Source organism: Sander vitreus, chromosome 4 (genome assembly GCF_031162955.1).
Source record: "Sander vitreus isolate 19-12246 chromosome 4, sanVit1, whole genome shotgun sequence".
NCBI classification, from domain to species: Eukaryota; Metazoa; Chordata; class Actinopteri; order Perciformes; family Percidae; genus Sander; species Sander vitreus.
This window is the reverse complement of record NC_135858.1, coordinates 18010323-18024176: the sequence shown is the minus strand read 5'-3', so window position 1 is coordinate 18024176 and position 13854 is coordinate 18010323. Positions and strand designations below refer to the sequence as shown.

At 40.3% G+C, this 13854-nt stretch overlaps 1 protein-coding gene across 3 annotated transcripts in view; it reads right to left on the bottom strand.

Annotated features, from left to right (window-relative positions):
• Positions 1 to 13854, bottom strand: part of kcnab2a (potassium voltage-gated channel subfamily A regulatory beta subunit 2a) — a 102467-nt gene that overhangs the window by 29183 nt on the left and 59430 nt on the right. The window contains exon 1 of one of the 3 annotated variants that reach the window (XM_078248823.1): positions 5176 to 5387. The exons of the other annotated variants lie outside the window; for them this stretch is intronic. Coding sequence (XP_078104949.1) covers positions 5176 to 5387 — 212 coding nt within the window. Of the gene's footprint in view, positions 1 to 5175; positions 5388 to 13854 lie in introns of those variants that run through there. 3 annotated transcript variants of the gene reach the window in all.

Here is a 13854-nt window from a genome sequence, read left to right as displayed (position 1 = left end):
GTAAGTTTGATGTCCAATATGTATATTTTTTGATGATGATCGATAGCTCAGTAAGCTAGTTTGCCACTATTATCTTGGGTTGTGCTACACGTAAGTATATTTTAGTTTATTTAGATAAAACAATATAGGTTATATTATGTACACTGTATAACAATACATTACATATTTCCTTTATTTCAGCTTACATGTCAGTCCTTCCAGTTTTTTTGGGATTGTTGCGGGCAAAAATCCTTGATTATGCGGCACGTTTTCTTAAAAAATGCGATGGAATATGTGGGATATTTATGCAATTTTATGCGATGAAATTGTGGGAACTTGCAAAAACTGCGGTTTCATCATGGCTTCATCGCGGGGTTTGCAGCTTTTCGATGATGTTCACGTCGCGTAATTACCTCGCTTCACAACGTTCCCATGGCAACAGGGGAAAATGGCTGCTCTTTTCAACTTTCTGCTAAGATATATGTGACTTTTTTGCAACGAAAATGCGGGGATTATGAAATCATGCAAGCCCTGCATATTTTGCGCGGAAATCTGCAATTTATGCGCCGAAAGTGCGGTGTATTTGAAAAAATGCGTCCCCCGCATAAATATGCGGACTTTGGCTGATTATGCATTGAATTATGCGATCGCATAATCACGTTTTTCTGGATGGACTGACATGTTAGCTACTGTATATACTACCGCATTACAGTGACGTGTAGTTATATTGTTTATATATTGTTATACGTTTGTGACTCATCAATATGTAAGTAACTGGTCAATGTGTTTCATTTCCCAGTTTCACCCTTTCTAAGTCAAATAAACTGAGTTACGACGATCCCAGTCTCCAGTGTTTGATGGTGGAAGGGGTTGAGCTGCTGGTCAGATTGCACGGGGTTATGTGCATGCAGGACAAGATAGAACTAATAAATCTAGGCTATTTCTAGAGCATTTAAGAAACTAACATGCAGAGAGAAATGAGTGGTGCTAAGACACACACACACACACACACTCTCTCTCTCTCTCTCTAATTAAACTCACTATCAGTGAGACAAAGAAAGAACAGCTGTCTTCATTTTCTCCTTCAACATAACACAAGTGTGTCCCTCACGTGAACACGCCTATAGGCAAAATATTCCACAACAACTCCTCCCCCCGCCCCCCCATCTCACTCGATTTCTTATACAACAACACAGACAAAACCTCAGTGCATACAGTGAAACACAAGCCTACATCAGTAAATGAACCATCCCACCGTTTGGCAATTTCTCTCCACATGCCCAGAGCAAACAGATGGTGAATGTTCTTTAAGATGATACCTTAGTGGCTACTGTGGGCCTAAAATCTGTGCTGTGTGGATAAGTCTTAGTATTTACAGTAGAGTGGCCAAAGTGTACTCCTGTATGCGTGTTATGTTCAACTACCACAGTCTATTTATGATTCATATTTCAAGGGGGAGTGCAGGCTGTGGAAAGCTGGCTCCCTGATAAAGAGCCCTTAGAATACAGGAAAACATCCCAGCATGCACCCACACTCATGACGCCCCAAATCTCACACCCACAGCTTTTGTTACCAAAAGCCTGAGCAATGCATGCTTTTGCATTTGTGTAGCAAACTATTGGGGGAAAAATGCTCAGTTTCATCTTTCTTAAAAATTCCCCAACAAGGACAAGAACATTCCCATAGTTAAGCGCCACTGATTGAATTTCCCTTTTGCAATTGCAGCTAATAATACAATAAAGACATTAAACCTGTGTACTAATTGATGTGTACATATTACACATTTTTGACAGTATGCTGCTCTCATTTCTGTCTTTATAAATTCTGCCATCTGTTACATCAAGTCACTTCAAGGTGCACTAAATGAAAACAGAACTGTTGAGACAGGTTATCTCTGTGATTTATAAAAACACATCACAGTTTCACACAACACAGTGGTGGGATTTCTATGCCATCTGCTTACACAACACTGCCAGTAGCTATTTACTGTGGCTGTGATTCACTGTCAACTTTACAACCAAAAATGGACCTCCAGAGATGTGAGGAATCCTACTGACAGTCTGGGCTAAAGCGAGTTACTTGTAGATTTACACCAGGAGAGAAGGTGAGTCAGATTTACATGGTTTACATGGTCACAGCAATAAACAATACTGCAAGTGTTGTGGAGCTGATGCGTTGACACAAAATTCTACTAAAAGCACAAATGTCCACAGCAGTTTACAGTATATGTGCTCCTATATTTAGTCTGCACAAAGCACAAAAATGGCAGTCCAACCAAAAAGTGAGACTTATTCAAACGTATACACATCAGCAATAATTTGCTGCAGTTTATTTGCTACACCTCAGCAAATAAAAGTGGCTCCTGTAAAGATGACTCATTCCCTCAAGACCCTTCTGAGGTTTGGTTGCTTGAGAGAAGAGCTGATAAGTGGACTGTGAAAAGCAGGGGCTTTATAGGATTGTCTCCCCACCTGCACTGCCTTCCCAATCTCACAGATATTCTTCCATTCCCTTAGAAGGACTACTTTACATAATCATAAGCCATTTTGTGTACATCATTAATTCAGTCCTGACTGAAGGCATTTAATCATTCCTTGGAGGAGGTGCAGGTTCTCACAGTCAAGCTTGATGATTTTAACCCTTCATGTCATGCAGGCCCGGTGTGACATTACAAAACGGTTCAGTCTGTGGTGAGGCAGCCCACTAAAGCTGCCGCAATCCCTCCGTATACCTTGAAAAGATGTTCACTTTGATGGTTTCCTCGGCCTTGTGGGGGAGGTCACTTCCAACCTAACCAGCATCCCATGGATGAAGACTGACAGACTTGATTAAAGCTCAAGGCTGCCATTGAAGGAAACGGAGAGAGCACTGTTTGCAAATAAGTCTGATCTGAATTTCACACAGCTATTCTGCAGTGTGGATAATCGTGGAAAGTTTTGCTAGGTGGATAAGCTTTAACTGTATTCTTTTGGGGAACAGTTACAAAACCGCTAACCTTCAGCTGTCAAAATGTCAATATGAGAAACTAAAAACTGAATTTAACGGAGAGAAAAAACTCCTTGTGCTCAAGGATGAAAAGATAAATGCATGGCCATGTGAAAGGGCTTGCGAGCTTAAACTCAGAGAGGAATGTTTGAAAGATACACAGTGACATGAGCACAGATCACTCCAGCCTACTTTACTTCCTCTTGGGCATAGTGCCTACACTAGCATTAATCTTAGCAATCTCCCTCTTTCTTTCTCTCTCTCCTTACTTCCCTTTCATTTGCATCTCTTCAAAACCACGAAACGCTATGTTGTAGCCTCGGTGCATGCATCTTTGAGCCTCACTCTGCATTCAGGCCAGCATTACCTTCAGTTTGCATCAGATGCAAGCCTATTTCACAACACCGAACCCGTTATGTGCTTTGGACTACACGGCGGAAGCACAGAACACAAACAGCCACTTGCGCCCCGAGCTGAAAATTATTTTCTCATTCAATATTATTAGCCTCAATAATGACGCTAGCAAATCCGATGCAAAGGATTGTGATGTTCCTTCAGACAACAGTACTGAGGACGGGTGATCAACGCCCAATCTTAATTTCTAAATCAACGTACCACTAATCTTTCACCCCCCAAAAACAATTCTGCTTCAGAGGCACAACATCGCTGTGCAGTTTTTTCTTCTTTAGGTTTTGGAGCTTGAAAAACATTTTTTTGAAAATATAAACTGTTGATTACAATATTAACAGTTATATCAGAAATGTAATTCACAACTTGCATGACAATCCTATAAAGAGCACAGTACAAATAGACAACCAAAAAAAGTTCTTGTTTGGTAAAACGGTAGAAGAACAGGAAAACAGCTCACAAGCTTTTAATGGAGGCTCTTCATTAGCCTCTGTATTGTGAGATTTCTGCTGCAGTTTTGATACAACTGCAGAAACAAATATCTGCACACCATATCTAATATTACTCTCCAGTCAAGAAGTGTGTTCAGTTGTATTCATTTTAGCAAAAAGACAATAGGCTTTGGTAACACTTTGCTACTCAAACTAAGGGTAGAAACATGGAAGACTTATCATATTATCAATATTTTTTTATATATATCACACAGATTTAGGTTGCTAGTTAGAGAATAGAATGAGTAGAGTATAAATCATACTGAAAATATGTATATTGCAAAGGTTGCAGTTTTGCTAGAATGTAGTACATGGATGCAGGTTTTTTTTGGTGAGTGCTTGTCATTTTAAATCAATATTTCTTGTCAATAACAATTGTCTTGGTGAGCAGTTTAGTGACAGAGAGCAGGTCATTATTGCAAATTAACTAATCCTTTATACATGTCAGGACAGCTGAACTTCAACTGTTTGAAGGGATGTGATACATATTCAATGCAGCATTATGTCAACATACAATACAATGGTGTGGGCAAAAGTTTGTTTTCACAGCATGACAGGGACACTCTTTAATATAACAACAAGGGTTATTCTAATAGTAACAACTGACTTTGTATGTATAATGATTGGATATATATCTGATTTTATTATTTCTGCTTACAAAATGATCTGCAGCAGTAATAATAATAATAATAATAATAATAATAATATCTATAAACCCACATAAGAAATTCAAAACTAAGGGATTATCAGTATAAGGTAAACAAATACAAAAATGGTGTTTTGTGATAATAGTGATCTTGCACTTAAAGAGACTAATCTGGAAAAATAATACACTAAATAGTTTGCTCTTTAAAGCTGAACAATGCAGCTCACTGTACTTTGTCATTCCTGCACAGAACAGATCAATGGCCACTAACTAAATGTAAATGACATGCCAACCACTTAGTTGTATCATTGAAGCGCAAAGATCAGACAAAACTACAAATTGCAAATCTTTCCTTCTGAGATATTGCTATTTTTGAGGGGAGGTTAATTAATTAGTTACTGTCATAATAACCGTTGTCAATCTTAAACAGGTGGGGTTTGGCAGTTCTGACAGGAAGGAGAAAGGAAGAAAAGTTGGCATACACTACATAGCAAGATTGCACAAATGGGCAGTCTTTTTTGTGATGTATTGTAGCCTGAGCCAAGAGGAATGTGACATGTCATATTTAAAATCTACTTTAGCAGTTTAAGATCAATTAAAATATTGATGATGATAAAAGTCTGATGAAATTTATAGTGACCAATTAACAGTTCAGACATGCCCTACCTATACTTCATGCCAGTCCTCATGCTTTGTTCGCTGGAGGAAGGCACACTCTGAACAGAGAGTTGTCCAAGACTGCGAGCCACCATCGCCACTGCTCTGAACTTGCTGCGGGTGCCTGTGTTGGGGCTGTTGGCGTTCTGTCGGTTTAGCCGGTCCTCTGTGGCGCGGCTCACCCCCCCACGGTGGTCAGTGCACACTAATGACACCTGCATCCTGGCTTTTGGCCGGCCGTCCCAAATGCAGATACTTAAACTCTCCTCTGGTTAAATCAGGTAAGACAAACTCCCAGAGGTGCGAAGTCTGAGGATCCTCTAATGAGCATGAGGCAGTTCAGTCTGTAGGAGGCAACTACTCCAAATCCATTCTCACACACTGTTCCTCCGTTAGAAATCACTACCCAGTTGCTAAAGTGACTAACCAGCTGACAATGTTCAGAAAAAAGGGGCAGAAGGGTGGGAGGGCAGATCAGAATGTATTCAAACAGTGAAGGACTGCTGATCAGGTGAAAACAAAATCCTCTCAAAGGAAGTCCAAATCCAAGCATAACATTACAGCATCTCTGTCTCAGCTGGTGTGAGAAACAAATGTGCAATCACTGCAGACTTCAGATACATAAAACGCAGGTCCAGTACAAAGCTATAAATAAAAGAAAAATCTAAATCTAAAAACCACAGTCCAAAAAAAAAAAAAAAAGCGCTTGTGTGAATTTCACTCTGCAAGTTCTTCCTTGATTCCTCCGGGTGTCCTCCTTTGGCTTTAATCAGAGGCTCATCAGAGGCTGACCGGCAGATTTAGAGTATTGCAATTTCCTTTTAAAGCTAAGCTCAGTGCTAGAGAAAACACCTTTTGCTGCCAAGCTTTAAGAGTGGAAACGCATAGATCCACACAAAGAGATGGAGAGAATAAACACAGTTCCGGGAGGTATTCATCTCCCCTTCTGAGTCCGCCTTGATAGTTGCCCCGTCTGCTGAATATTCTACTGAATACTACTGCATGTTAGCAAAAGGGCAGCCTCATATTCACTTGACAGCTCTGGCCGTTGCCTGGATTAAATTTACATCTGTATGCCTTGTGCTCAGCGTAAAGCTGCACGGGGCACAAAGGCAAGAGATGGGAGTAGCGTGAGAGAGAGAGAGAGAGAGAGAGAGAGAGAGAGAGAGAGAGAGAGAGAGAGAGAGAGAGAGAGGGGAGGGGATGTGGTGGGAGGGATATGTAGAGAAGTTATAAGGAGGGATATTCAGAGAGCTACAACAGCGTGAGAGAGCAAGGCATTGAAATCTGTTGTGTTTACAGTCACATTAAGAATGTGCTCTTCTTTGTCCGTCTGTTGCCCTGCAGTGTGCTTAATGTAGTTTATTCTGTCAGAAGAAAATGGGGGAAGCTGAATGCTCACTGGTCAGAACTTTGCAATAGCCTCCAGAAAAGGGGGCTCTCACGTGGATCTGTTCAACAGCCCATGAAATATTCATTATGTAACTTTATCTGTGACAATATATGTCAAATGCAGGGCTGTCACAGACATAACTGAGATGCTATGTTTGTCTATATTGCTGTATTCCTTGTAAGTGATTAAAAGAAATTATATAACTTTGCATATTCTTAAGCGGAGCACAGAAATTATTAAGGTTGCAGGATACAGCTCCTGAATACTACTGTGTAACATCTGTTTGTTATTAGCTGGTCTGATGAACATTAAAAGCATTCTTAGAGGAGCTGAGTAGTAAAAATATGATAATGGTTGGCGGTTGAAAGTTAACACCACAGTATTCGACTCAGCGCAACAGTGGCTGCAAATTGAAGAGACAGTAGATTCGACACACGCTCCCAGTAATATAATACTGAAGCTTATCTGAATGGACCAGCCAGTGTGCCAAGGAGATAATTAAAAGAGATGCCATCAGAAGCAGACGTGTATAGTAAAAGAAGTCGAAGAGGCAACCTCCATCATGGGACTCCAGCAAACAGGCTGTTGCTAACTGACAGCTCTATTCTTGGAGCTATGACCTTTGGTCTCCTGGACTTAAATAGAGCCCTGAGGGTTAAGGTTTAATTCATCTGAAATTTGATTTAAATTTGACACCATGGACAGAGAGCAGAGAAGCCAGGCTCAAGACCGCGTTTCGAAATGCTCCTTCCTGTAACAACACTGAAGCAGCCGAAGGGGATCTTTTCACCTTTGGAGGGTTATGTCCTGCACTTTGGGTCAGGGTGATGAGGAACACAGGGCCCCCAGGAGTCGTGACATGGTGAAGGCACTGTACTGAGAAGTGGGAGAGGCTGGAGACAGCAGCTCAGGCTGCACAGATACAGCGGCAGTCCTGTGAGCCATGCTGATATACACATAACAAGCCTGACAAAAAATTCCCCAGCCTCGGCTAGATATGGGAAAATGTCCCCAACATCCAGCCTAAGGCACGCCTAACAATATTCAAGCATTAGGGTAAGATAAAATAGATTTTAGAGAACATTCGCCCTACAGCATATTATTTAGACTTTTACTACCCTGCCACAGCTTTTCATAGCTACTGAAACCATGTGACTGATATATTGTCATTACTAAACTATATGAATCCTTTGTTGACCCTTGATTTATCTGCATCAGAAAATGTACACATTTATTGACTGTTGTGCAATGCAAGGTACGGTAATCAATAGAAACATGCATCTTCTGACAGACTAGTGATGCATCACCTAAATGAATCAATAGAACAACCATTTTTTCACATATTGCTCCTTCTGGCATTTTGTCCAGCTAACTAACACCACATGCACTAACGCCTTGTAATTAATAAACACACCAGGAGCTATAAACTGCTACAAAAATATGCCAACAGAGTGAGCAACAAATATGCTCAATCCAATAAACCATGCCTGTCACACTCACTATGATTTAATAATTCAAAACAGGCACATCTGCCGACTTTCTTCAGATTGACAGCATGCATTTCATTTGCTTTGACTATATCTGGAAAACAACAAAAAAGCCAAAAGACCAGATAAACAGAAAGGGCGATCATATAAGATGACTGACACCTCATCACTTCAAGATGACATGTATAGTTCTCTTTAAGAAATCACAATGTTAGCAGGCATTGCTGTGAGCATGCCTGACAAGACATGTTAAAGCTCTACACCTACTGCTGTCAAGTGAAAAGATGATTAGTGAAACATGTTATATCCTTTTTTGTTAGAAACCTGCAACCTTGTTCCACATGTGCCCACTTATCAAGACTCCTGTAGCACAGTCATGACATTGCTGAAGGGGAGCTCTTTCATCTGCATGACACTCATGCTCTATAAACTACCTCTGTTTATTTTGTTACTGAAGTTTTCACTTGTGTGACATTAAATTGCACTGCAGAGGACACATCGCCTCCTGGCCTGCTGGTGATCCCAGAGTCAAAGTCAGTGTGAATGCGTACACATTTATTATCTCATTCAGTCTTTTCATGCACACTTTAATCATTAATAAACGCTATAATTGAGCGAATACTGACCTGAACTATGAGCTGCTTTGTGTTCATTCATCAGAGTCTGTCCATTCATTGTTAGTCACAAGATAAATCATAAAGGATGCTGAACTAAAAATAAGAATCTCTGATCTTTACATAATGCCTTAGAGTGCCGCTGTAAACTTGCTAATTAGTGACATTGTGCTTAGGGTGAGCACAGTAGGGTGACTCAGAAATTGCTAAATCCAAAGCATGACTATTCTTAGGAAAACATTTTTGTATCAATGCAGTGCAAATTGTAATTTTTGTATCAATGCAGAGGGAAATGTTTGAACAATACCTGGAAATTAAATCCCATCAGTTACCATTGTTAGTGCTGGACTCAGTAGCTGCATGTTAGATAGCACTGCTGAAGAAATCTTAGCGTAAAGAAAATAAATGTATCTCCTCCGCCTCCACATATTATCACAATGCCCTCCCTTGAAACGTGGCCTTCGTCCCTTGCTTTGATTAAGTGCCTGATTTGTGGTTGTTCAAAAATCTACTGAGCTGCTAAAACCCCCGTCAGACACTCGATCCGTGTGAGTGAATGCAGAGCACTGTTAGGGCCCTGCACTTCATTCAACGTGCGGGGGAGAGGGAGAGGAGAGAAAAGCTGGAGATGTGCGTTTCTGCAATCATGACTACAGCGGAGTAAAATGCACCAACACAAGCTCTCTTTTTCAGAAGTGTGCAGACGGAGAAGGAAAACAAAAGACACCAATATTCTGATTTAAATTCACCATGTAGCCCAAACAACAAGCTGTGAAACCTACATTCCTTATTACCAATACTACAAAAGAAAGCTGCAGAAACACACACACCTGTGTTCATTCTTGCAGCCCTGATCGGGAAGAAGCGTTGGCGATCAATGATGCCATACCATAATGACGCCCAGTAGTCCGCCCTAGCTGTATAGGAGATTTTGCTCGGACAGCTGACCTCTCCCGGCTTACAGCCCACATAATGCAGCTAAACAGCTCAGTGGCAGAGAGGGAAAGACAACTACTGTATTTTCATCAACAGAGCGTTAGAAACTACTCCGACCACAGAGGTACAGTGGGGTGGCACCATTATCACCAGTGATCCTTTAACACAAAAGGCAGCATTAGCTCTAAAAATAGTCACTGGTTTTCTGAATTCATTTTACACAAAATACAAAGAACGCCCTTAGCTAATAAAAGGGGAAAAATACTCCCAAGTTTGATAGTCCCGAGTGTCTCATGCGGTCTTTCACTAATTTGCTCTCAGGGGCAGTCTGGGTACTAGGCGTGTGCAAAAAAAATCGATTCATATTTGAATCGCGATTCAAGCTCTACCGATTCAAAATCAATTCATAGAATTCCAAAAATCAATTCATTTTTATTTATTTTTAAATTGTATGTCTACTGCAATCACATGGGAAAAGTAACTAAATTTACATACTGTGAATATATATATTTTTTTTTTTTTTAAATCGAGGATCGTTTTTGAATCGAAAATCAATTTTGAATCAAATCGTGAGCCTAAAAATCGGTATCGAATCGTGACATTTTCTGAATCGTGCACCCCTCCTGGGTACCTCCATCAAGCTGGGATTGGCACATGATATGGCATCCAGAGCTGCTGCATAGAGCTAGGCCTGATCTGTTCGAGCTAGTTTAGCGAGTACTGGCTTTCTGCCCTTAGTAGAGACTATTGCAGAGATCGTCTGATGACTCCTTTGAGATCTGCAATTAAACAGGGGTATTACATCTTAAAGCTGAGAGTCTCTTATGGTTAACTTAAGAAAGCATATCCAGGCTGGGCATCAGGCCAGGACAATGACGTTTGTGGCAAGCCGTGATTGTTAGTACAGTGTGTGTGTGTGTGTGTGTGTGTGTGTGCCATATCATATCGTTTACGATAATACCGGTATCATTTTTAACATGGAAAATCATATTGTGAGAATGGCAATATTCCGACATGTTTAAGTAATGACGTCATACTATTACGCATAGCAACAAGCATGGCTGACAGAAAAATTGCTACCGGCTCCACCGGTTTAACGTCAATCATTGTCCCAAGGTCACGTCAATTCAAAATGAAAGAACAGTAGACCAACTCAGAGTGTCAGAGTGAAACGTCCCGTTTCCATAGAGCACTTTTACTTCAAAATGATAGCAGACCACCTTAGAGTGTCACTCTGACAATATCAGGACATTTTGATGTGAAATTTCTAAATTAAAGCTCTCTAAAATGTCATATACAAGTTGTGTTCCTCTAAATTCAGATTAGTTTACTAGAATGATCATGCTGGTGTGATCATACGCATCAAAGGTTAAATCAAACATTTGTTATTTTAGAGAAAATATAAAGATATATATTGTATATTATGGAATAGCCTAAAGATAGAGATTTTTTTAAGCCGTATTGCCAAGCCCTAGTGCAGTGTATACCCAACTGTACAGTAGAGGATGACCACAGCTGTATCATTTGAACTGTTGGCCAGCTGTCCAATGGAGGTTTAAGTTCCACCGACTGAGGGTTTAACTGAACAGCGATTTGAGTAACCGAGTGAAAAAGATAGCATCCCTGAGATGGGGGTGGTGAGGCAGAGGAGTGTGTGTGTGTGTGTGTGTGTGTGTGTGTGTGTGTGTGTGTGTGTATGAGTTAGTGAAAGGGCTTAAGAGAGTTAATGGAAAGTGATGTGAGGTCAGACAGATTGACAGTGTTGATCGACAGATGTGGTAATGCTTTTCTAGCAGCTTAATGCATCCTGAGGCGGTGTTTAAACATTTCAAATACTCTTTCATCACTGTTATGAGGATTTAATTAACTGAAGGAGAAAATATTTAATAGAATATTGTTGTATATTATCTTAGCATGAATCTTTTATTTAGTTTCTGTTTTTTGTTATTATACAGGTCAAATATCAACTATTCTAATTGCTGATCTGAAAGATCTCTACTGTAGATGTATTGAAGGTTTAAAATAGCTCAGTCATACAAACACAGAGACTGTCAAAAATTTGGTTTATCTAAGGGTAATTACTATCTCTGTTTTTCTGGGAATTCTGAGCAAACCGCAGAGTCAAGAGAGACGCACGCAGGTCACATCTGTGAGCACAGAGTGCAGCATTTTTTAAATTTTCTAGTGAACATGACAGATCCCCCACAGACAACAGGGCTCAGGAGGAATTGTTGTTTCAGCTGTCCCTTCTGACACATCAAACAGAGCGGGAGAGCTGAGACAAGCACAAACAGCAGTCAGGGAACCCCTGTTATTATGTAATATAGCCTTTACTATGCCTTTTGACTTTAGCTGTTCTCAGAGATTACACATTTTAAATATGGGGAAAATTGTAACTACTATAAACAACAAATGTGTAATGTTTATTGTATATTTAATGGGTTACTATAGCAAGATAAATATCTAGGCAAAAATGTGTTGCCGATACAGTATTCAGTGGAGTAAACACACCGTGTGAGTTTAAGTAAATATGTATGTTAACCATTACAAAACAGCAGTGCCCTCACGTCCATTTGGGATTTCAGCATCACGTCTTGTGTAAGGTGTGATTAAACCAAACAGGGCTGAGTTATAGTTTCAGTCCAAGGGTGCACGCTCACTAATCTGAAAAAAAAAGTGTGTGGAGAAAGCAGAATAATCTGTCCTGTTCAACGGAAGATCGTCCCGCCTGCCTGTGTGCATTTGTCATACCTAAGGTTCACACAGAGGTTGCTAGGCAGAGATGAGATGAGAGAGAGAGCGAGAGAGAGGGGATGTGGTGGGAGGGATATGTAGAGAAGCTATAAGAAGGAATATTCAGAGAGCTACAACAGAGTGAGAGAGCAAGGCATTGAAATCTGTTGTGTTTACAGTCACATTAAGAATGTGCTCTTCTTTGTCCGTCTGTTGCCCTGCAGTGTGCTTAATGTAGTTTATTCTGTCAGAAGAAAATGGGGGAAGCTGAATGCTCACTGGTCAGAACTTTGCAATAGCCTCCAGAAAAGGGGGCTCTCACGTGGATCTGTTCAACAGCCCATGAAATATTCATTATGTAACTTTATCTGTGACAATATATGTCAAAGGCAGGGCAGAGAGATGGACAGATAGATACTACTCAGCTACTGATTTTATGACCCTGAATGGCCTCAACATGTACAGATATAGAAACAATGTAGCTCTATAATGTGGTCAGACTGCGGTTAGCAAATCTCTGACCTAGACATGCTGTGAGGTCAGACCAGTTCAAACCTTTTTCCTGGTGGTCCTGCCTGTCTACACTAATACTATGACCTGACACCTTAAAAAAGACAAAGGAACAATCAGAGGAAATATCAAGCAAAATAGATCACACTATACCAGCTGAAACTGAGGACAATAGGAGCCAGGAAAGCAGAAAACTAAAGAAAAGTGTTTGTTCGTACAATAAGAAAAAAGGAATTCAGCCAGAGAATACATATTGTGTATTCTTAATGATAAAACCATTAGAAATATGGACCACACAAGGATCAGAATGATCAACAGAGCAAAAAAAGAATGATATGCCATCAGCTGATACTAAGCTGCGATGAGCAATATGGGGGAAAGCAAGGAGAGAGTTTCCTGCTGCATTTCTGAAAGATGGGTCAAGCGTGAAATAGAAAATTTCCCTCTACATCAAATTTGCAAGAGTGACCACAAAACCACAGACGTGTACTAAAAGCTTGGGTGAGCTTTCCTTCTTTACCGAGATAGCCTTGTGAATGAGAAATGAGAAATAATTAGTATTCCCCAACCACATTTACTTTACTGCATGTTAATACTTACATCCATCATCATATATTCTGTTGCTTAAGGACCTATTGTAATTTATTATAGAAACATCACAGGAGACATAGAAAATAAACATCGCACGTTTCCCAAAAAATTCAACACTGATGCAACACATTCTGATGTTTAATGAGAAGTTCAAGAGACAAGGAAAAAAATATATACATGGCCCTAGTAGAACTTTTAACCAAACAAAACTTCACATTTCATTCAGAGAGGGTACTTAACAGTTTAGGAAATATGTACTGAAGTAAAAACTTTTACGGGATCCAAAGCGACAACAGCACAATTCTAAAGCCTGAGTGTCTAAAGGGATGAGGACAGTGGAGAGGGCATCCTACCTCCTGTCACTACTGGGTATTCATTAAGTACACAGCAAACCCCCTGATGCCTCCAGTGACACACACACACA